The 24484-nt window shown below is 34.0% G+C and overlaps 2 protein-coding genes across 2 annotated transcripts; one reads left to right on the top strand and one right to left on the bottom strand.

Annotated features, from left to right (window-relative positions):
• Nucleotides 1-1291: 1291 nt before the first annotated feature.
• On the bottom strand, nt 1292-7746 carry LOC144838220 (carboxypeptidase D-like). Its single transcript, XM_078693572.1, has 11 exons — nt 7721-7746; nt 7221-7372; nt 6876-6915; nt 5984-6066; nt 5148-5324; nt 4241-4449; nt 3494-3646; nt 2658-2952; nt 2009-2148; nt 1656-1761; nt 1292-1446 (listed from the first exon to the last, which is right to left on the bottom strand). Exons 1-11 carry the CDS (start codon nt 7744-7746, stop codon nt 1292-1294), a joined length of 1536 nt encoding a protein of 511 aa, XP_078549698.1.
• Nucleotides 7747-11342: 3596 nt separating this feature from the next.
• Nucleotides 11343-19180, top strand: LOC144838219 (carboxypeptidase D-like). Its single transcript, XM_078693571.1, has 12 exons — nt 11343-11481; nt 12421-12601; nt 12949-13100; nt 13406-13445; nt 14255-14337; nt 14976-15152; nt 15851-16059; nt 16654-16806; nt 17348-17642; nt 18152-18291; nt 18539-18660; nt 18870-19180. Exons 1-11 carry the CDS (start codon nt 11343-11345, stop codon nt 18641-18643), a joined length of 1674 nt encoding a protein of 557 aa, XP_078549697.1. The 3' UTR covers nt 18644-18660; nt 18870-19180.
• The last annotated feature ends 5304 nt before the right edge of the window (nt 19181-24484 follow it).

Below are 24484 nucleotides of genomic sequence, written 5' to 3'. Positions count from 1 at the left end.
TGTTAAGTTTTCAGAGAAACATTTTTTTTTATTTGTATTGTACATTCGGGGACGAACGTTTTTCAAACAGGGAAATTGACGGGAGGTGAAGGGCGCCCCCGTGGATTTGAGATGTTTTGTGCGGATGAGGAGAACGCACGAGAGGGGAGATGAACACGACGAATGGAGTTGAGTGGACGTTTCCGAGTAATAATTGATGTTTATATTACTTGTTAGTTACTAATTTGATGTTTAAGAGGTATAATACGACGTTGGAAATAGAATTCGAGTGTGAAGATGTTTACTGTAGTTCGAAATATACATCGGTTGTAAAAGATTTCATAGATTTGAAGTAGATTATTGGATGGAAAGTTTCAATGTTTTCAATGTTATAACAGACCAAGATCGTTGGAGTTTTACCGATATTGGGATTGTTTTAGTTTCAAGACAAAGAATTGTTGATACTGTTAAGTACTTACTTATTAAACTGTTGTAAAATTGTATACTTATCGTATTCACTTTATTTGGATTCTTTACGATCTGAAGGGGATACATATTAATAACCCCACACCCCACATTACGACAGTAACATTAATAAATATCGACCGCGTATCTATATGATTATGCAATTTTAATTACCGTTTCGTACTAACGTCGTACCGCAAACGTGTATATATTGGGCTAAAATAACTGATGGTAGAATTCTTCACTTCGGGGGGAAACCCCTATTAAGGGAAAAATTTGTTGGTTCTTAAAAGTGTCCCTTTAATAGATGTTCTACTTAAACATGGTCGGTAGAGAATCATTGTAAACGTGAAAATGTAGTAAAGCATTCAATTGACTTGGAATATGAGTGATGTGGGTCAAAGGGTAAAATATTACGTAATAAAGACAACCATCCTTACCTATCCTCATCTAATACAAACATCCTCATATCACAACAAATATTGTTTTGTGAAAATAGCAATCACATCAAATAAATAGGAAAGGTATATTGCATTAAAGACCAGTGTAATACAGATCAAACCAGAAATCCCCCTCCCCGAAAAGAAGAACGCAACATTTTGTGTCGGGAATTCCGTTTATAAATTTATTATTAAAATCAAATCAGAACACGTACAGACTTTGTTTTATAAAAATGTACATAACACACACGTTATTTATTCATATCATACAATTTAGACAAGATGGTTCATAAAAAATATTTAGAAATGTAGCTAGGAAACTATAATAATATACTTTGGAAATATATAATATTGACATACATCTTATGTTAAGGTACAAATATAATACAATTTTTAAAAACTATTTGTTATGGTACCTCTCGTCGACTGAGTACAAAGTTTAGAGGCGTCACCGAGTTTTCTACTACTTCAACCACGAAACCTTTGCTGAAATATCCTTCCGCCGATACTGTTATTGTGTAGGTACCTGGTAACAATAAACGCCAATATTCACCGTCTTTTGCTAAAGAAAAAGTATATAGATATTAAATCATAGATAATATAAATATGGTTCATTTTAACATATTCTTATTCATACGTAACAACATGGAAATGTTGAATGTTTAAAATGGTTGATCAAAATATATGGGTAAATTATTTCTAACCATTCACCAATGGTGGCGAATTTAAACAAAATCTGTTTCAATTAAAGCAAAAATCAATTCAACTTACTTGAGGTGACGTCATGATTGATTCCTGGTCCTCCTACATGTACTACCGCTCCTTTGATAGGCATATCGTCAGTGCTTGCTATAATACCCTTTACTCCCATATGAATCTGAAATGTTAAAAATAAATATGTACATAATATTACATACTTTTTATTTTAGTGTATGTGATATCACATGTGCCAGAAAGGAATACACACACCGCTATCATCATCATCATCATGATCTTTAACCGTAGCAGTAATATACAGTAATATAAAGTTACTTTGTTGTAACCAAGTCCGACTGATGACATCATGAACCCCTAATGAATGGTAAAGAATTAACCGTGGAAATGTTCCACTACAATTTACTTACCTGGTACATGTACTGAATGAGCGCATCTTTGTTGTCAACCCATTCCTTTTCTAATCCCGATTCTGACGAGAATTTAATGCAACCTAACTCGAGCGTTATATCAAAACAATTCGTGTGCAGATAATCATAATCTTGAAGGCCTTTAAAGGAAATACACAAAATAAATATTGTTTATCATCATGGTTTTGTTTGTTGAATTACCTAAAATCGTGTCCGGTATTACTACATTGGCTCTCACCAAAACTAACGTTACAAGAAGACGTATTGAGATGATGCTATGCCAAAATCTTGACATCGTTGTACCAATGTACATCCGGATGTAGGCCTACACCACATTTTTTGATAAAACTGAGGAAAAAGTAAACTAAACCACTAAACCGCCAAGTTTGCCATGATGTCATGAGTAGGATTCCCATCAGAATCGACTTTGTTCTTTATGCCTAATTATCTATCTGAACAGTTTGTAGAACCACGTCAGAGTTGGGCAAACATCATCTCCCTGACGTGAAACTAGTCTGTTACTAGGCCTAGTTCATATTAGTAGGAAACACTAGGCCTAGTTCATATATTAGTAGGCCTAACCATTATCATATTTAATGTGCTTAAGGAGGTTACAACATTATTATATGTTTAAATAATAAGAACTCACCTCCTTTGACCGTATACCAACTCGCACCATTGGTTATACCATCTTCAAATGTACGACTGTATATTGAGCATGCGCGTGTTCTAGTTGACATAGTAGCGTGAGATTGCGAATATGTTCGTGCAAGATGTCTAAAGAGAGAGTCGTCTGGACTCATTGTATAAGATGGTCGCCCGTTAAAGGATCTTACGTCATCAAATGGATAATTTGCTACCAAATCGCCATCGTGCATGTTGGCAGATAGCACAAAAGGGTATTCCTCAACCCATTCAATGTAAGCTTGTACTTCGGGTTCAGGCTGTTGAAAAATAGTAAAAACAAATAGTTATACATTTCTAAGTTCAAAACATTTGCTACATTAAACATAACTTGTGTGGCACTGATAATTAACACAAAGCATAAACAGTAACTTCAAACAGGATAATTACACAATCAAACGTTATGTAATGTGCTGATAAATGAACACGATGATGTCATATCACTACCATATTTGGGCACATCACAGTTTTTGTTTTTGTTAAACTGGTTTGATAGTGTAGACAGAGCTTAAAATCATAACATCATAACAACGTCCGTTCCCAATTACATGCATGTCAACTATTGCGATAATTTTCCAAATTCAATAAGATAGATAGTAGAGAAAGCTTGATAATAACTAGGCCTAAGGGTCCGTTCAGGCTTAGTTATTTACCCGGGTAGCAAGCTGGTTTCACGGGCACAGTTATCGCTAACTTTGGTGGGTAGGAAACCAACTTAACCTGGCAAAACAACTAAGCCGAAACGAGTCCTAAGTTGCGTGTGCTTGCATACAAATCATTAAAAAAACAAAATTAATTTACCACATAATTCGTCGTATCTTTGCCGTACCCCAGATGATGATTTTTGCCACCAATAATTTCATTTCGATACATAATTGTATTTAGCCGCGGAAAGTTCCTGTTTAAATCAACAGAATGCAAATTCTCACGACCATAGGCATCAATAACCATATCCTGAAATTAAAACATTAAATATCATAGACAATATTTAATAATTTAGTCGACCTTGAGAGTTATGATTTTGGTGCAAACGTTAGGTACAAAAAGTTCTTATTCTGGCTTAGTTTCAATCTAGTCCACTGATGCATGGTATAGTTACATGAACAAGTCGCTATACCATTTTATTTCTTGCAAACAGATTTAATATATTTGTCATGGGGATTGGTTTTAAAGTACCTAACATCGAGATCACTCATCATCACACTTCATCTGTACGCGCGTTTGTTACATGTTTTTTCATACACACATCACGCATCCGCAACCAACCAAATTTCATTTGTACCTCGTTGTTAAAATGACAATAAATAATATCGTATTGTATCGTAATTGTTGGGTCGGTTGCAGTATCTATTTAATAATTTATTAGAAGAGAACATTCCTCAAACCAAATGAAGATTTTTTTAGGCCTACGCGGTTGAGCATTTTGTAAAGGGTCTCAGAACTAAAGAAAAAATACATGTTCTTGGTAAGATCCACGTAATTGCTAAATAAATGTACATTGAATTTATGATCATTTAGATGATAATACCGGTGATTATTATTTCTTACGAATTCTTTGTAGAACTGGAAGGCCTTCTCGAAGCCATCAGGGTTGAGACTTGGAAGCAGGTGGATCCGGGTGTGGTCGACAAGATACCTAATAGTGGCATTACCAGCATGATACTCATTGCAAAGGTACTCAGCTAACTTTAAGATCAACTCGCGTCCAGTTACCTCGTCTCCGTGCATGTTAGCAATATACTTAAATTCTGGTTCAACTGTCAACAAATAAATTGATAAGTTATAAGTACAGAGTCATAAGATTTTATTATAATTTGTTGAATGAAACGTTACTAGTTATATTGAATATAAGTTAAATATTAACATCTTAAATTTATTATACACATTAACAAACAATGGTAAGTAAAAGTACATCCGCTGAATATGTCGTTTATTGTACCCTGCACTTATGGCAAACACTGATAGGCCTACTCTGTCTTGAATACTGTATATTATACATAGGCAGTCGTCTTAAAATTAATTAAAGTAAATATGGTATAACTGGATATTATAATGAATTTATAGATTTTTGCTATTCTTAAAATCCAAATAACGTTTTACGTCTAGGACAAAAATTGTTAATAAGACTACTAAAAAGATACTAAAAAATCTGTATTATTTTAAGTTATATACAGTAGAAAAATGATTAAGGTGATCGAATAAAGTGTTCCTTTAATGGTTTGGCAGCAGTTTTAAAACACGTCATATTCCTCTCGTTGTTATGAAATTATCCCATTATCCCATCATAATACACATTTATGTATTCACAATTCACAATTACATTTACAATATTTAATAGTATACCAAAAGAAGCGAGCGCTTGTCAGTTTGGTAACCATTATTTAAATGCATTTAAATAGGAGTCTCCACTGAGGAGTGTCTTAAAATAGTTTGAAAAAATTGTAAAATAACGTACGAATCTCGTGTACACCAACATTGTTGCTTATTTCCAATGCGTACAACTGTCTTCCGTCAACACTTTGTCCGATACTGTACATCTTGGTAATATTAGGATAAGCTGTCGTGAGATTCTGGAAAAAGATTCTGATATCGTTTGAATCATGACAACGGAATTCATGGAATGACGTACGATCTGCAAGAACAAATGAAATAATAATAATTACATTAAAGATGAAGATTAACTAAATTAGACTTTGAATAGGTTATTTTGTAGTTTTAATAAAGTTAATTCCTTCCGTGAAAAAAAAAACAAAACAAAACATTTTTCTCATATAAAATGACCAAATTAATGGTCAAATTCAACCAAAAACCCATTGGCTGTCAGCCAATTTGCTTTAAATTACAGTTTTTCAGGTAAATAATTTTTTTGTTCGATTCCATTTTTGTTCAAAGTGGATAACTAGTATGTGACAATAAAATGACATATTCAACAAAAACAATTTAAAAAATTATTTTTTCAGGGGGACACTACATCTTTACATTATACAGTATATAAGAAATCCAGCAATAAAACAATAAAATCCATCTTTAGGGACACGCCTATTCGGGAACGCCCCTATTAAGTTGGGACACTTTCTCCGTGAAACGAACAGAGAGAAAGACATGGTTAATCACTTTGACAAAAACTTGGAAACTGTTAAGGAGTTCCATGCTGGTTAATATGGTTCTACTGTATACTATATATTCGTTTGTGAGCTTTTTAAACTAATATAATTTAGTGGAGCTTTTTATTTCTGTTAGGCTTAGTTGATTTAAAATAATTTTTAAAAAATAACTGAAAATGTGACTTACTTCTTGTTCTTTCACATATAGCCTCGTCAGACCCATCACTGCAATCTGGTGAACCATCGCATGCTAAGTTTGAGTCGATGCATCTGTTGAGGAAACCATTACGGTTATAAACGTTGAGTGAATTACAAAAACGTAATTAAATTATATTATAACAATGCATGATACTCAGTATTAATATGCTAACTGTAGACTGTGTCCCGGTGGGCATATCTTTTGCAACTACCTTAGGCCTAAAGGCACATAATTTTATTTTTTAATGAAATGAAATGATACAAATAATTGTACTGAGAAAAACTAAAATTAGAAATACTAATTTCAAATCATTTTCATATAGGCGGTACTTTCATTTTTGTATACATGTAGGGCAGGTTATTTCCAACTTCTTTAGGTTATAAATCGAATAGAAATCTTCTTGACTACATGGAGTTTTATTTTTAAGATTTTAAGAGTTTCTTAGAAAACTATTTAACAAAGATGCTACTTCAATCTGAATGCATTGCAGTAAAAAAACAAGGAGGAATACTTGATGGCCCATCAGCATATGGTAGAAACAATGCCCTTCACCAAAGATTTGCTACTTATATTAAATCAACATACAATAAAAAAAAATATGAATTCTATTAGGCCTATAGTTTTTAGTGTTTCTTCCTCTGAATTGTGGCTATCGTTAGACCTATAATTATGCTATTTTACAAATAAAACGTATAATGAATCAGATAAGCACAGTGTTTTATTCGTTGGCAGAGTAAGTTGATAATAAAGCATGGTTCCACTACGCGTCTGTGCTGGCGTGCGTGAATGTGCGTTTTCACAGACGAGTAGCTAAAGAGGTAGAAAACAAGCTTAACCGGAAAAATTAAATTTCCAAACTGCCAAAAATAATGAACCTTACTTTCCGTCACTGACGCATCCGAATTCGCCTTCAAGACAAGCTGTGAAAATAAAAGGAAAGCAGATTATGATTATAAAAATAAATATAGGCCTAATTGTCTGCCAGTGAATATAAAGTTAAAATTGTTTAATTTAAACCAACAAATCCGACCATATCATGAGCACGATTTCATATGTATATTATTTTTGGAAAAACGTATTGATCATATTTTGAAAAAAATGTAGATATATATTTTTCTAGACATTTCATTTGTGATTAAGAAAACAAATTTATCTTCCTAATTTCGTGTAAAAACATTACTATTAACTACTTCCTATGTCTAGATTATAACTGAATTTCACGCACCTCTGAAGCACGATAGGCCCACGTCGTAGGAGTGTTTACAGTCCGTTTCACCCCACACATCATGGCTACAATCATCGATGGTTTCATCAGTTAGATCGCAGCTTAGTTCTCCCAACCAAACCTTCTCTGGAACATTTGTTCGCATACCTCGTCTATGTAGAATTAATAACACAGATTAATTTGTAATTTGATTGAATGTTATCAATTATGATCTCTTGGCAACTGCTAATTCTACAGGCTTCCATCGTTTACACGCGTCTATCTAAGCTCGATTTTTGTCGATTTTGGATATGCTATTCTCTAAGAAATTTTGTAATGTAAACAATTCAGTTGTACCATTTCCCCCGACTGAACCTTAAAACTAGCAGAATGCATAGGGGCCTAATAATAGTACAGTTTAAATCGGAATTGCTGTCAACCACCAACATTTCTTTGTATTTTTACGAAAAGAAATTGTTCTTGTTGTATCTTGTGAATATCTAATTGTAAAACCAACTTACCTGGCTTGTTTTTGTTTACTTAGCATTTGATAAACACCTGGGTACCCCAACTGTCTACAGATTGAAGCAGCCGTTACGGTCGAAAACTGTTTCTTGCAAACTGTCCCCCATTCACCATCATGGTATACCTCAAGGAGTCCTTCCCGTGGAATACGCCCACCGTTCAAACGTATTGTGTTACCTTACAGGAGAAGGAACTGATTGGTTAATTTTATTGATTTTATGTATTTCGGCACATGTGGCCAAGGATTACCAATAGTAAATCACTCTCCTATCAATACCTATGAACCAGTTCACCGGGGTGATCATCTACTCGTCTCGAATAATGAATTCTTTAATGTTCACACGGACAAACTGTATAGCCTAACACTGGACCAACGATTTAAAGTCATTATCCGAGAGAGGACTTGTTCCACCACCCTAATTAGGAGCGAGTAGGCCTCGAACACATGCCGATATTGTTGGCTCTTTAGGTACGGCGCCCTGCCTTAATCAATCGCTCATCCATTGGACTCGCTTAAATAACTATATAAGCATTAGGATTTGTAGGCCTTCATAGCATTGATTGAAACTGCGAGTAGCTAAAAGTATATACTTATTTATTTAATATAAGAGGGCCTATACGCACAGTAATATTAGGAAGATCATACTGCGATATTTTATCATTCCAAAGTGTAGGAATTACATTTTATTAAAATCATAAATAGGCCTATGTTAACTATTAGATTCTTACTATAGTTAATAAACAATTTATATGAAACTATTAAAAAATATGATAAGATATTTTATAGGCCTATAAGAAAAATCAGTTTTACTTACCACGTGCAAAAGATATTTCCAGAAAAACAAAAGCAAGAGTGAAAATCGCAGATAGTTTAGAGGCCATATTATTGACGTGTGAGCTCTTTTACCTCAAGTGTATTTTTGAGGAAATCACAAGTTTATGACCAAGTTTCCACACCACAGAATAGATAACACGTGTGAATTCCAATTGAACACTCCTCTAATTTCTATTCCTTCCAAGAATAATCCTGGGAACAACTTGTATTCTGATGCAAAAATAACCTACTAACTTCCCGTGGTCGCCGGTAATGTAGGACCTCACGACAATGTTGTACAATATCCTGTGTTGGGTATTGGGTATTAGTGAAAAGGAAAACGACAGGAGGTGATCTCACTACGCGCGCGATGACGTAATCAATCATTGTTATTATTAAAAATCGGATCTCACCTAATTGTTTCGCTTACAATTGTTATGGGCGGTATTAAAATCAGGGGGGTAACTGTGATTTGGTGTCAATAGCGGGTTTGGATAGAAAGAAACAATATACAATGGCATAATCCACTGACAAAACAAGGTCAACATGTGTACGATTTTGTAAGAAATATTTCATAACCATTTTTTTTATACCTCTCTGATTCACCCAAGGCAATCTAACAACTTGCCTTGATTAAAAGATATAAAATGATATAAAACACGATAAAGTAAGTTAAAAAAACGGACTATAAAATCTCTGATCTTGTTAAATTTCCTTCTTTTTGTGGGTCGCCATTTTTATGTTCTTTGTTTTTGACCCTGTTTCACATTTTGACGACGCAGCCTTTAATACACATAAATACAGCATAATTATGTCTATCAATTTTACCAGTACTTTCCCAAATGTACACGGCATATAAAACCCTAAACTTAGGCCTCTTTTTTTCTAAACATGTCATTTTTTTTAGTAACCGTTAAAGTATATACGGAGTAAACGAACATTTCATGTCACTTAAAATAGGACTAAAACAAAAATAGTATGAAACAATTATTTTCTACAACATAGGTCTCCACTTTGTTATCTACCTTGATACGATAACATTCTTTACTGTAGGCAGGGAAAAGTGAACTTTCATTCTTTCCTGCTGTAGATCATTTATAATCTAAACATTGTCATTGGGTTTCTGGAGCCTAAGGTAAAAATTAAAAAATACGGAGTTTTGACTTAATATTAGAAAAAGATAAATATTTTGGCACATATGACGTTTCATACGTATACTACTTGAGCTTGTAAACTCAGACGAACAGCTATGATATTTTGTTTTGTTTTTATAAGCTTTTTCGACTTATTGATGTTTTGCATGAGATTTTAATGTTTTTAAGTGTTTTTTATTATTGTACAAATGGTATATGTAATTTACTCTCAATTCAATGTTTTATATTGCAATGAGTAGAACGAATGAAACCCGCAAATCGAAAAGCCTCGAAATAACTACATACTTGGGACAAGTTTATTGTAGGCCTATACATACATTGCATTACAGTATGTACATTACACAACAATGATACAATTATTTCAATACCACCTTTCCACTGATGTTATTGGATGAAGATAAAGAGCATGGCAAATCATTAAAAATACTGAACTAACTGTTTTTTAATGAACGAGGCCTACCTTCTATATTAACATGGTCGTCACTACGGTTTACAGCCGAAACGGCCGCCAACTGAAACGGCCGCCAATTGAAACGCAATTAAATGTATGAAACGCCGCGTGTGCCGTTTGTCATACAAAACGACGTGTGGTTTAATACAATTGTTTTACTTTTTTTTCAGATTGAAATGACTTTAGACGTATGTGACTTAATAAATATTAACAGATAGATGTTTTTTGATTATTTATGTATTATTATGTTTATCGTATAATAATGAATATTGTGTAAACATAATTGAGTTTTTTATATATTTTTTAAATGTAGGCCTATACAGTAAAAGTGTAAGGAAAAGAATTGGAATTGGACAAAATAAATGATAAATAATTACTATTATTATATTAAAATCTAAATTCTTCCTAGTACTAATACTGTAGTAAACCTATATAGTTAAGTTCAATAAATGTTTAAATATCCTTATTATTAAATTTTATTCTTTTTTTAAGAATTAGTTTTTTAAGATACATTACTTTTTTTTATTTACCGGTAACACTATATCAAACAATTGTAGCGGTTTCGTTGCGGAATGTCATCATGTTCGCAATTAAATCATATAACATATAATTAATAACAATTACGTTAGATAAAAAGACAACTTAGGGCGTTGACATCACAAACTCAACACAATCGATTCAACGCAACAATAGCGACTTTAATTACAAACAATACACACACAGACACTAGCAAATGCTAAACAATACGCAACACGATTTTATTCAAAATACAAACGAGGACATTTTATTCAGATTATTGTTATTTTAAATTGTTTACAATTAATGGTGGTCAAGGCTTTAATATTAAAAACAGATCATTATTTTTATTTCACATTACATTAAATATTATATTACAATTAGTAACCTGATTTATTTATGTATTATGAATCAAAACGAACTTTATAATTAATTTCATATATGTACAATAAAATAGATTTCAATAATCATTAATAATAATAATAATAATAAAATAATCAGATTGCTTAAATAAGTTAGTTTGCATACAGTAGATAGTAATTATAGAGAATTGATTTACACTTTATTTTTCAAAATATCTTAAATCAAATATGTTTGTACATTAGCAAATTTAATTAAATATTACACTATTTGTATTAGTGAAGTCTTGATTTGTATTCTAAGGATTACGTGCGTTTCGGCTGATGACACGGCTTGATGCTAACAGCAACGATCTTGCAGTTCGTGCACCTCTTACGTACTCGTCCCAGTATCCGTTCAATCGTTGTGTTGCAATGACGGCATGTCGTGACTGTCTTCGGATCTCATCGCCTGGTGCTATATGTTGGTTTTGGAGTTCGAATTGCAAGTTGGACGGATGCCTTGGTCTGACACACCCAACCCAACATATTGACTAACACCCCTATAAATAATAATGGAATAGTCCTATATTCAATACATGCCGAAAACTCAGGTTGATCCATCTATTCTGTGGTGTGGACGGCGTTATAACTTGGTCATAAACTTGTGATTTCCTCAAAAATACACTTGAGGTAAAAGAGCTCACACGTCAATAATATGGCCTCTAAACTATCTGCGATTTTCACTCTTGCTTTTGTTTTTCTGGAAATATCTTTTGCACGTGGTAAGTAAAACTGATTTTTCTTATAGGCCTATAAAATATCTTATCATATTTTTTAATAGTTTCATATAAATTGTTTATTAACTATAGTAAGAATCTAATAGTTAACATAGGCCTATTTATGATTTTAATAAAATGTAATTCCTACACTTTGGAATGATAAAATATCGCAGTATGATCTTCCTAATATTACTGTGCGTATAGGCCCTCTTATATTAAATAAATAAGTATATACTTTTAGCTACTCGCAGTTTCAACCAATGCTATGAAGGCCTACAAATCCTAATGCTTATATAGTTATTTAAGCGAGTCCAATGGATGAGCGATTGATTAAGGCAGGGCGCCGTACCTAAAGAGCCAACAATATCGGCATGTGTTCGAGGCCTACTCGCTCCTAATTAGGGTGGTGGAACAAGTCCTCTCTCGGATAATGACTTTAAATCGTTGGTCCAGTGTTAGGCTATACAGTTTGTCCGTGTGAACATTAAAGAATTCATTATTCGAGACGAGTAGATGATCACCCCGGTGAACTGGTTCATAGGTATTGATAGGAGAGTGATTTACTATTGGTAATCCTTGGCCACATGTGCCGAAATACATAAAATCAATAAAATTAACCAATCAGTTCCTTCTCCTGTAAGGTAACACAATACGTTTGAACGGTGGGCGTATTCCACGGGAAGGACTCCTTGAGGTATACCATGATGGTGAATGGGGGACAGTTTGCAAGAAACAGTTTTCGACCGTAACGGCTGCTTCAATCTGTAGACAGTTGGGGTACCCAGGTGTTTATCAAATGCTAAGTAAACAAAAACAAGCCAGGTAAGTTGGTTTTACAATTAGAATATTCACAAGATACAACAAGAACAATTTCTTTTCGTAAAAAGTACAAAGAAATGTTGGTGGTTGACAGCAATTCCGATTTAAACTGTACTATTATTAGGCCCCTATGCTTTCTGCTAGTTTTAAGGTTCAGTCGGGGGAAATGGTACAACTGAATTGTTTACATTACAAAATTTCTTAGAGAATAGCATATCCAAAATCGACAAAAATCGAGCTTAGATAGACGCGTGTAAACGATGGAAGCCTGTAGAATTAGCAGTTGCCAAGAGATCATAATTGATAACATATCAAATTACAAATTAATCTGTGTTATTAATTCTACATAGACGAGGTATGCGAACAAATGTTCCAGAGAAGGTTTGGTTGGGAGAACTAAGCTGCGATCTAACTGATGAAACCATCGATGATTGTAGCCATGATGTGTGGGGTGAAACGGACTGTAAACACTCCTACGACGTGGGCCTATCGTGCTTCAGAGGTGCGTGAAATTCAGTTATAATCTAGACATAGGAAGTAGTTAATAGTAATGTTTTTACACGAAATTAGGAAGATAAATTTGTTTTCTTAATCACAAATGAAATGTCTAGAAAAATATATATCTACATTTTTTTCAAAATATGATCAATACGTTTTTCCAAAAATAATATACATATGAAATCGTGCTCATGATATGGTCGGATTTGTTGGTTTAAATTAAACAATTTTAACTTTATATTCACTTGCAGACAATTAGGCCTATATTTATTTTTATAATCATAATCTGCTTTCCTTTTATTTTCACAGCTTGTCTTGAAGGCGAATTCGGATGCGTCAGTGACGGAAAGTAAGGTTCATTATTTTTGGCAGTTTGGAAATTTAATTTTTCCGGTTAAGCTTGTTTCCTACCTCTTTAGCTACTCGTCTGTGAAAACGCACATTCACGCACGCCAGCACAGACGCGTAGTGGAACCATGCTTTATTATCAACTTACTCTGCCAACGAATAAAACACTGTGCTTATCTGATTCATTATACGTTTTATTTGTAAAATAGCATAATTATAGGTCTAACGATAGCCACGATTCAGAGGAAGAAACACTAAAAACTATAGGCCTAATAGAATTCATATTTTTTTTTATTGTATGTTGATTTAATATAAGTAGCAAATCTTTGGTGAAGGGCATTGTTTCTACCATATGCTGATGGGCCATCAAGTATTCCTCCTTGTTTTTTTACTGCAATGCATTCAGATTGAAGTAGCATCTTTGTTAAATAGTTTTCTAAGAAACTCTTAAAATCTTAAAAATAAAACTCCATGTAGTCAAGAAGATTTCTATTCGATTTATAACCTAAAGAAGTTGGAAATAACCTGCCCTACATGTATACAAAAATGAAAGTACCGCCTATATGAAAATGATTTGAAATTAGTATTTCTAATTTTAGTTTTTCTCAGTACAATTATTTGTATCATTTCATTTCATTAAAAAATAAAATTATGTGCCTTTAGGCCTAAGGTAGTTGCAAAAGATATGCCCACCGGGACACAGTCTACAGTTAGCATATTAATACTGAGTATCATGCATTGTTATAATATAATTTAATTACGTTTTTGTAATTCACTCAACGTTTATAACCGTAATGGTTTCCTCAACAGATGCATCGACTCAAACTTAGCATGCGATGGTTCACCAGATTGCAGTGATGGGTCTGACGAGGCTATATGTGAAAGAACAAGAAGTAAGTCACATTTTCAGTTATTTTTTAAAAATTATTTTAAATCAACTAAGCCTAACAGAAATAAAAAGCTCCACTAAATTATATTAGTTTAAAAAGCTCACAAACGAATATATAGTATACAGTAGAACCATATTAACCAGCATGGAACTCCTTAACAGTTTCCAAGTTTTTGTCAAAGTGATTAACCATGTCTTTCTCTCTGTTCGTTTCACGGAGAAAGTGTCCCAACTTAATAGGGGCGTTCCCGAATAGGCGTGTCCCTAAAGATGGATTTCTTATATACTGTATAATGTAAAGATGTATTGTCCCCCTGAAAAAATAATTTTTTAAATTGTTTTTGTTGAATATGTCATTTTATTGTCACATACTAGTTATCCACTTTGAACAAAAATGGAATCGAACAAAAAAATTATTTACCTGAAAAACTGTAATTTAAAGCAAATTGGCTGCCAGCCAATGGGTTTTTGGTTGAATTTGACCATTAATTTGGTCATTTTATATGAGAAAAATGTTTTGTTTTGTTTTTTTTTTCACGGAAGGAATTAACTTTATTAAAACTACAAAATAACCTATTCAAAGTCTAATTTAGTTAATCTTCATCTTTAATGTAATTATTATTATTTCATTTGTTCTTGCAGATCGTACGTCATTCCATGAATTCCGTTATCATGATTCAAACGATATCAGAATCTTTTTCCAGAATCTCACGACAGCTTATCCTAATATTACCAAGATGTACAGTATCGGACAAAGTGTTGACGGAAGGCAGTTGTACGCATTGGAAATAAGCAACAATGTTGGTGTACACGAGATTCGTACGTTATTTTACAATTTTTTCAAACTATTTTAAGACACTCCTCAGTGGAGACTCCTATTTAAATGCATTTAAATAATGGTTACCAAACTGACAAGCGCTCGCTTCTTTTGGTATACTATTAAATATTGTAAATGTAATTGTGAATTGTGAATACATAAATGTGTATTATGATGGGATAATGGGATAATTTCATAACAACGAGAGGAATATGACGTGTTTTAAAACTGCTGCCAAACCATTAAAGGAACACTTTATTCGATCACCTTAATCATTTTTCTACTGTATATAACTTAAAATAATACAGATTTTTTAGTATCTTTTTAGTAGTCTTATTAACAATTTTTGTCCTAGACGTAAAACGTTATTTGGATTTTAAGAATAGCAAAAATCTATAAATTCATTATAATATCCAGTTATACCATATTTACTTTAATTAATTTTAAGACGACTGCCTATGTATAATATACAGTATTCAAGACAGAGTAGGCCTATCAGTGTTTGCCATAAGTGCAGGGTACAATAAACGACATATTCAGCGGATGTACTTTTACTTACCATTGTTTGTTAATGTGTATAATAAATTTAAGATGTTAATATTTAACTTATATTCAATATAACTAGTAACGTTTCATTCAACAAATTATAATAAAATCTTATGACTCTGTACTTATAACTTATCAATTTATTTGTTGACAGTTGAACCAGAATTTAAGTATATTGCTAACATGCACGGAGACGAGGTAACTGGACGCGAGTTGATCTTAAAGTTAGCTGAGTACCTTTGCAATGGGTATCATGCTGGTAATGCCACTATTAGGTATCTTGTCGACCACACCCGGATCCACCTGCTTCCAAGTCTCAACCCTGATGGCTTCGAGAAGGCCTTCCAGTTCTACAAAGAATTCGTAAGAAATAATAATCACCGGTATTATCATCTAAATGATCATAAATTCAATGTACATTTATTTAGCAATTACGTGGATCTTACCAAGAACATGTATTTTTTCTTTAGTTCTGAGACCCTTTACAAAATGCTCAACCGCGTAGGCCTAAAAAAATCTTCATTTGGTTTGAGGAATGTTCTCTTCTAATAAATTATTAAATAGATACTGCAACCGACCCAACAATTACGATACAATACGATATTATTTATTGTCATTTTAACAACGAGGTACAAATGAAATTTGGTTGGTTGCGGATGCGTGATGTGTGTATGAAAAAACATGTAACAAACGCGCGTACAGATGAAGTGTGATGATGAGTAATCTTGATGTTAGGTACTTTAAAACCAATCCCCATGACAAATATATTAAATCTGTTTGCAAGAAATAAAATGGTATAGCGACTTGTTCATGTAACTATACCATGCATCAGTGGACTAGATTGAAACTAAGCCAGAATAAGAACTTTTTGTACCTAACGTTTGCACCAAAATCATAACTCTCAAGGTCGACTAAATTATTAAATATTGTCTATGATATTTAATGTTTTAATTTCAGGATATGGTTATTGATGCCTATGGTCGTGAGAATTTGCATTCTGTTGATTTAAACAGGAACTTTCCGCGGCTAAATACAATTATGTATCGAAATGAAATTATTGGTGGCAAAAATCATCATCTGGGGTACGGCAAAGATACGACGAATTATGTGGTAAATTAATTTTGTTTTTTTAATGATTTGTATGCAAGCACACGCAACTTAGGACTCGTTTCGGCTTAGTTGTTTTGCCAGGTTAAGTTGGTTTCCTACCCACCAAAGTTAGCGATAACTGTGCCCGTGAAACCAGCTTGCTACCCGGGTAAATAACTAAGCCTGAACGGACCCTTAGGCCTAGTTATTATCAAGCTTTCTCTACTATCTATCTTATTGAATTTGGAAAATTATCGCAATAGTTGACATGCATGTAATTGGGAACGGACGTTGTTATGATGTTATGATTTTAAGCTCTGTCTACACTATCAAACCAGTTTAACAAAAACAAAAACTGTGATGTGCCCAAATATGGTAGTGATATGACATCATCGTGTTCATTTATCAGCACATTACATAACGTTTGATTGTGTAATTATCCTGTTTGAAGTTACTGTTTATGCTTTGTGTTAATTATCAGTGCCACACAAGTTATGTTTAATGTAGCAAATGTTTTGAACTTAGAAATGTATAACTATTTGTTTTTACTATTTTTCAACAGCCTGAACCCGAAGTACAAGCTTACATTGAATGGGTTGAGGAATACCCTTTTGTGCTATCTGCCAACATGCACGATGGCGATTTGGTAGCAAATTATCCATTTGATGACGTAAGATCCTTTAACGGGCGACCATCTTATACAATGAGTCCAGACGACTCTCTCTTTAGACATCTTGCACGAACATATTCGCAATCTCACGCTACTATGTCAACTAGAACACGCGCATGCTCAATATACAGTCGTACATTTGAAGATGGTATAACCAATGGTGCGAGTTGGTATACGGTCAAAGGAGGTGAGTTCTTATTATTTAAACATATAATAATGTTGTAACCTCCTTAAGCACATTAAATATGATAATGGTTAGGCCTACTAATATATGAACTAGGCCTAGTGTTTCCTACTAATATGAACTAGGCCTAGTAACAGACTAGTTTCACGTCAGGGAGATGATGTTTGCCCAACTCTGACGTGGTTCTACAAACTGTTCAGATAGATAATTAGGCATAAAGAACAAAGTCGATTCTGATGGGAATCCTACTCATGACATCATGGCAAACTTGGCGGTTTAGTGGTTTAGTTTACTTTTTCCTCAGTTTTATCAAAAAATGTGGTGTAGGCCTACATCCGGATGTACATTGGTACAACGATGTCAAGATTTTGGCATAGCATCATCTCAATACGTCTTCTTGTAACGTTAGTTTTGGTGAGAGCCAATGTAGTAATACCGGACACAATTTTAGGTAATTCAACAAACAAAACCATGATGATAAACAATATTTATTTTGTGTATTTCCTTTAAAGGCCTTCAAGATTATGATTATCTGCACACGAATTGTTTTGATATAACGCTCGAGTTAGATTGCATTAAATTCTCGTCAGAATCGGGATTAGAAAAGGAATGGGTTGACAACAAAGATGCGCTCATTCAGTACATGTACCAGGTAAGTAAATTGTAGTGGAACATTTCCACGGTTAATTCTTTACCATTCATTAGGGGTTCATGATGTCATCAGTCGGACTTGGTTACAACAAAGTAACTTTATATTACTGTATATTACTGCTACGGTTAAAGATCATGATGATGATGATGATAGCGGTGTGTGTATTCCTTTCTGGCACATGTGATATCACATACACTAAAATAAAAAGTATGTAATATTATGTACATATTTATTTTTAACATTTCAGATTCATATGGGAGTAAAGGGTATTATAGCAAGCACTGACGATATGCCTATCAAAGGAGCGGTAGTACATGTAGGAGGACCAGGAATCAATCATGAAATCAAGTAAATCAAGGAATCAATCAAGTAAATTGAATTGATTTTTGCTTTAATTGAAACAGATTTTGTTTAAATTCGCCACCATTGGTGAATGGTTAGAAATAATTTACCCATATATTTTGATCAACCATTTTAAACATTCAACATTTCCATGTTGTTACGTATGAATAAGAATATGTTAAAATGAACCATATTTATATTATATATGATTTAATATCTATATACTTTTTCTTTAGCAAAAGACGGTGAATATTGGCGTTTATTGTTACCAGGTACCTACACAATAACAGTATCGGCGGAAGGATATTTCAGCAAAGGTTTCGTGGTTGAAGTAGTAGAAAACTCGGTGACGCCTCTAAACTTTGTACTCAGTCGACGAGAGGTACCATAACAAATAGTTTTTAAAAATTGTATTATATTTGTACCTTAACATAAGATGTATGTCAATATTATATATTTCCAAAGTATATTATTATAGTTTCCTAGCTACATTTCTAAATATTTTTTATGAACCATCTTGTCTAAATTGTATGATATGAATAAATAACGTGTGTGTTATGTACATTTTTATAAAACAAAGTCTGTACGTGTTCTGATTTGATTTTAATAATAAATTTATAAACGGAATTCCCGACAAAAAATGTTGCGTTCTTCTTTTCGGGGAGGGGGATTTCTGGTTTGATCTGTATTACACTGGTCTTTAATGCAATATACCTTTCCTATTTATTTGATGTGATTGCTATTTTCACAAAACAATATTTGTTGTGATATGAGGATGTTTGTATTAGATGAGGATAGGTGAGGATGGTTGTCTTTATTACGTAATATTTTACCCTTTGACCCACATCACTCATATTCCAAGTCAATTGAATGCTTTACTACATTTTCACGTTTACAATGATTCTCTACCGGCCATGTTTAAGTAGAACATCTATTAAGGGGACACTTTTAAGAACCAACAAATTTTCCCCTTAATAGGGGTTTCCCCCCGAAGTGAAGAATTCTACCATCAGTTATTTTAGCCCAATATATACACGTTTGCGGTACGACGTTAGTACGAAACGGTAATTAAAATTGCATAATCATATAGATACGCGGTCGATATTTATTAATGTTACTATACTATCGTATATTCTGCAGGCATGGGTTGAGTTGGAAGCCATCACAATACACAACAAGATGTCTCGTGCGTCACTGGATCATTTCATTTGGATCTTGGTCTTATGTACGTGGTCGATTTATTCATAAGATTGTTGTGGACAAAGTGTAACTTGAATTTCTCGCTTTAAAGTGGGCGGTTACAGATAAATTTAAAGATTACCTATACATGGCCTGTGGTACACGAGTGATGACTGATAGTAACCCTCTCACATATGTACTTTCTATTCACTACAAACCAGGTAAATTAAACATTGACGCCAATGCTCTGTCCTGCAGACCTCATGACATCAAACCCAACCGACAGTATGAAGAACAACAAGAATCTTGAGGCTAGGTTAAAAGGTAAAGCTGTGTTCTCGTGATACTGTATGATGAGCGCTCTTTTCCTACAATATGGTGTATCCATCAACACTCCATCTGTCAATTCATCCGACACTATTCCACTTATATATTGATTGGACGAACATACAGCAGAAAGATCCAATCATCAACCAAGTCATAAATTATGTCAAAATGGGTAAGAAACCAGACTCCTCGATAGGGTTACCCGATGAATGACTTATTCTTAGAGAGTTTGGAAAGCTTCAACTTCGTAATGCTATTTTATACAGATGTACAACCAATCCAGCTATACAGGGACTTCACAACGAATTAGGTCATCTTGGTGTTGAGCGAGCGCTGGCGTTGGCAAGAGACAGGCCCCGAATGAGTGCAGACATTGAAAGCTGGATTAGACATTGTGGTAGGTGCATAGCCAGGACAATACCCCAGAAGCTTGTACTTTAAATTTAGTACTCTTTTAGTATACCATATATAATATAAAAATGTAAAAATATATAAAGTTGAAATGTAATTAAAGTTGGAGTGTCCAGCACGTCCGATGGCAAGAGGTAAAAAGAAAGAAATCTCCCACATGATATAGAAATGCAGCACAGTTGGTATCCGGTTAGTAATACCTGCATTAATCAACTAACGCTAATGACTGGTCATTTGCCACCAAATGAAACTCTATTTAAACAATACTACGATCAAAGAAGAGAGGTGGGAGACTGAAATTAACCAGTTGAACTGCAATCTTCACCTTCTAACAAAGTAAGGTTTTTATTCTCAAAGGTTCCTTAAAGAGAATGAAAGAAAGATCACCACCACCGTAAAAATGGAAACTATATTGATCCAACAACAACGGTTCCACATTTTCTGCAGAATAGAGAGTAGCAATGACGTTGCACAGACTATCCACTGGAATGCCATTCAACAAGACCGCGAATCAGTTTGGTTGTGCAAAATCAATCGCTTGCATGGTCTACCATGAAGATTGTGTTTATTATACCACTTCAATTTATAATCAATAACATTGATAATTGACATCCAACTAACAGATGGGACAAACACGGTGGGTCTATCTTTGTGGGGAACCCACACGTCCATAGAGCTGGTCATGGACCAAAAGATACAAGCGAGTATCGTTTTGGTAACCGAATATAAAAATGTCAAGCGGATAGAGTCGACAACGTCAATGTCTGTAGAGGTATGTATAATAACATTAAGTTAAGTTTTATAATAAGCTTTGGACATTCCATTTACAAACAAAATTAAATGACTGCACTATATGTGACTGCCATTCAAAAATAATGCAATATAATTATTAAATTATCGGGTTTAATTTCACCATTCTTTGCAATTATTTTTTTTCATTTCTCCAAATATATATGTATATTCATTTCTTTCAGACATTTAACAATTACTATAGAATGACTTTATATTATATTCCGAATGATGAGACCAGAAAGAATCCGCCCCTGGTGACAGTGATACATCTAAATCCATGGGTCCTGTAGACAAACGAAAGTACATTGTCTTCGAATCTCAGCTGCTAGGTTTGTTTGGTACATGCACTGCTTGCCACTAACAGGGACCTGTGTTACAATTACACAAAGATGTAGGGTATGTGCAATATCGGAACGGACATATTATCGCCATCAAGAACAATATCTGCAGCCAAGTATTGTGAATGTTTGGAAACTTTAAGAATATCTAAAACTACAGTAATGACAAATGTTCTTTTTAGGTGGGGATACCAGAATGGAGAGTCCGGGGCATACAGCCAAATTCGGATCATAGATGGACATGTTGTGATTGTTGTATGTTACAACAGGAAAAAAAGGATGCAGCAACACAAATGGACAGGTTTAGGCTCTGAACAAGCCATCAAATTAGCCGAACCACCAGCATCCCAATAACAACATTTACAGAATTGCCAACAATAAACTTTTCACACAGCAATGACAAATCAAGTGTGGAATGTCACAGGAAAGGATAGAGGAAATTCATGCTAGAAGTATCCGACTTGAAGAAGATGTGAGTAAAATAAAAGTGGCACTAGTCATCATCTGCCTTAAGATTACAGGGAGAAGGTGTACTTTATAATCTAGATTTTTATGAAAATGTAGGAGTTGGAATTAAAACTTGAAATAAAGAATTGTAATTAAAACTTGAAATAAAGAGTTGTAATTAAAACTTCGAAAATTTCTGTGAAGGTCTGGAAGACCAGAATTGCAGAAAACTGATTTTGAAATTTAATTTTACACAACTTCCTTAAAGAGAATGAAGAAATGATCACCACCACCGTAACAATGGAAACTGGCAAGCAGATTAAAGAGAAAGGCACCACGGTCTAAGCGGATGGGATGAACATGTCACCAGTCAAACTTAGACAGAATAAATAATTACAATTACACAAAGATGTAGGGTGTGTCAGGAAAGGAGAGAGTGGTACAGGTCTCTATAGCTTTAAATCCATTGAGACCAACCATACTGTTTGTCACATGCAAAATTGACTTTGGACAACCTAATGCACAGATATTGCAATTAACATTAGACCTAGCATGTATGTTTATTTCACTTTGATAGTAAATACTCGTATTTTTCCTAGGCACCCTGTTATCTGCAATAATAGGCAATCGGAAACAAAAAACCAAGGTTTTGGTAAAAAAAGAAAAGCACAAAGTTATGGTGACACCTCATGGACCAAAGGTAATCTGTTTGGCAAATCCTGAAATGGAACATGCGCCAACCATGGCCGAAAAGCAGGCGTTGGCAGATGCTGATCTTGGTGAAAAGGTTATGTCAATCAAGCATTCTAATATGTCACCATCCAAGCTGAAGGAAGTAATGATGGAGGTTTTTCCAAAGCTTACAGAAGGTGGTGGCTATGAGCTGCTTTCATGTTCCGGCAACAATAGGGTTTTAGTCCCAATAAGTACACAATTTTTTAACCATATATTTTATAAACTGTAAACAATGTTAAAGGGTTAAAAAAATATGAAATATAATTGTTTGTCCCTTAAACAATAAAAGTTTCATTTATTATAAGCGCGTGGTGAAGCAGAAAGAAGCTGTGGCGATATGACCCTGTGTTACAGAGTAGGAAATGATTATGCATTTGAACCGTACACTGTTCGTTCTGCAGATAGTACTTTAAAAAAAGAACATCAACAACAGGCTAAGCTGTAGCCACCAAGGCCTAGCAGGTTGGATACAACCGAATGGTGCCATTGTGGCAATTGTAGGCATATGCTGTAGGAATGTTGCTGTTGTCACGCGGCAGGTGAATTTACAAGGAAGAGAGTAAATGACCTGGAATGTATTGCATTAACAGAATGTTTTAAGAAAATTTGCCTAGACCAGGAAGTTTTAGAGGTTGTGTTTTCTTCTAGGAGGTTAACTGTTAGGCGAGAACTTTAATATTTTTATAGACTTACTGCAAGCTAATAAAGAGTGGAACAGAGGTAACTGCATACAGCATAAAGGCAACTGATGGTAGACTCGGTAGTGGAAAATGGAAAAAAAATAAAACATTCACAATTTATTTGAACATTTCTTATTATTAAATAACAATTTATGAACAATCCCAGAAGACGAATGATACGATTGAGGACTTCTTATTATCTACTTATTATTATCCTCCAGTCGTCGGAGTTGATCCTCCAGTCGTTGGAGTTGATCCTCCAGTCGTCGGAGTTGATCCTCCAGTCGTAGAAGTTGATCCTCCAGTCATCAGGAAATGATGGATGTGTTCAACAGAACACATTGGTTTTTTCGTTACACCAATTGTGGTTGATCTGCATGAATTCAACATCTAATAAATTCTGACCGTAATAAAAACTGTCAGAACGGAAATGCAAAGACTTGTTCAGTGAAAGATGTTAGCTTTGATGGAATTGGGTCTTTCCAGAAAATTGTCATTGAAAGATCACAGAGACAATCAATCTTTACAGTAACCCAAGCAAAACTGAATTTAGTCTTTTCAATAAAATGATGAAGCAGTTTTTAGAGGCTATTAGTATTAGTATCATCAATTTTTAAAATAATTTGAAATCGATATAACAGAGGAAAGAAGAGACAGGCAATGGAGAGACATACGAGGATGATGCTAAAAGCTATGACACATCGATGTATTCATTAGCCATTGACTTGAGTTTCAAATCCCAGTTTCTAATGCCAAGTAACTACCGTATTTAATACGGTATTTTTTTAATAGCGTATATATATACGGTATATTTCTGGAAGCGGAAATGGCGGTCACAAAAAAATACCGTATTTTGTATACATATTTTCCCCACCAAATTTGTGGATAAAATACAGTATTTACAAATCTTTACCGTATTTTCTGTACCCTTTTCTGCTGCCA

This window comes from Antedon bifida, chromosome 3, assembly GCF_963402885.1.
Source record: "Antedon bifida chromosome 3, ecAntBifi1.1, whole genome shotgun sequence".
NCBI classification, from domain to species: domain Eukaryota; kingdom Metazoa; phylum Echinodermata; class Crinoidea; order Comatulida; family Antedonidae; genus Antedon; species Antedon bifida.
Note: the sequence above shows the minus strand (reverse complement) of the source record. Positions and strands in the feature narration are given on the sequence as shown.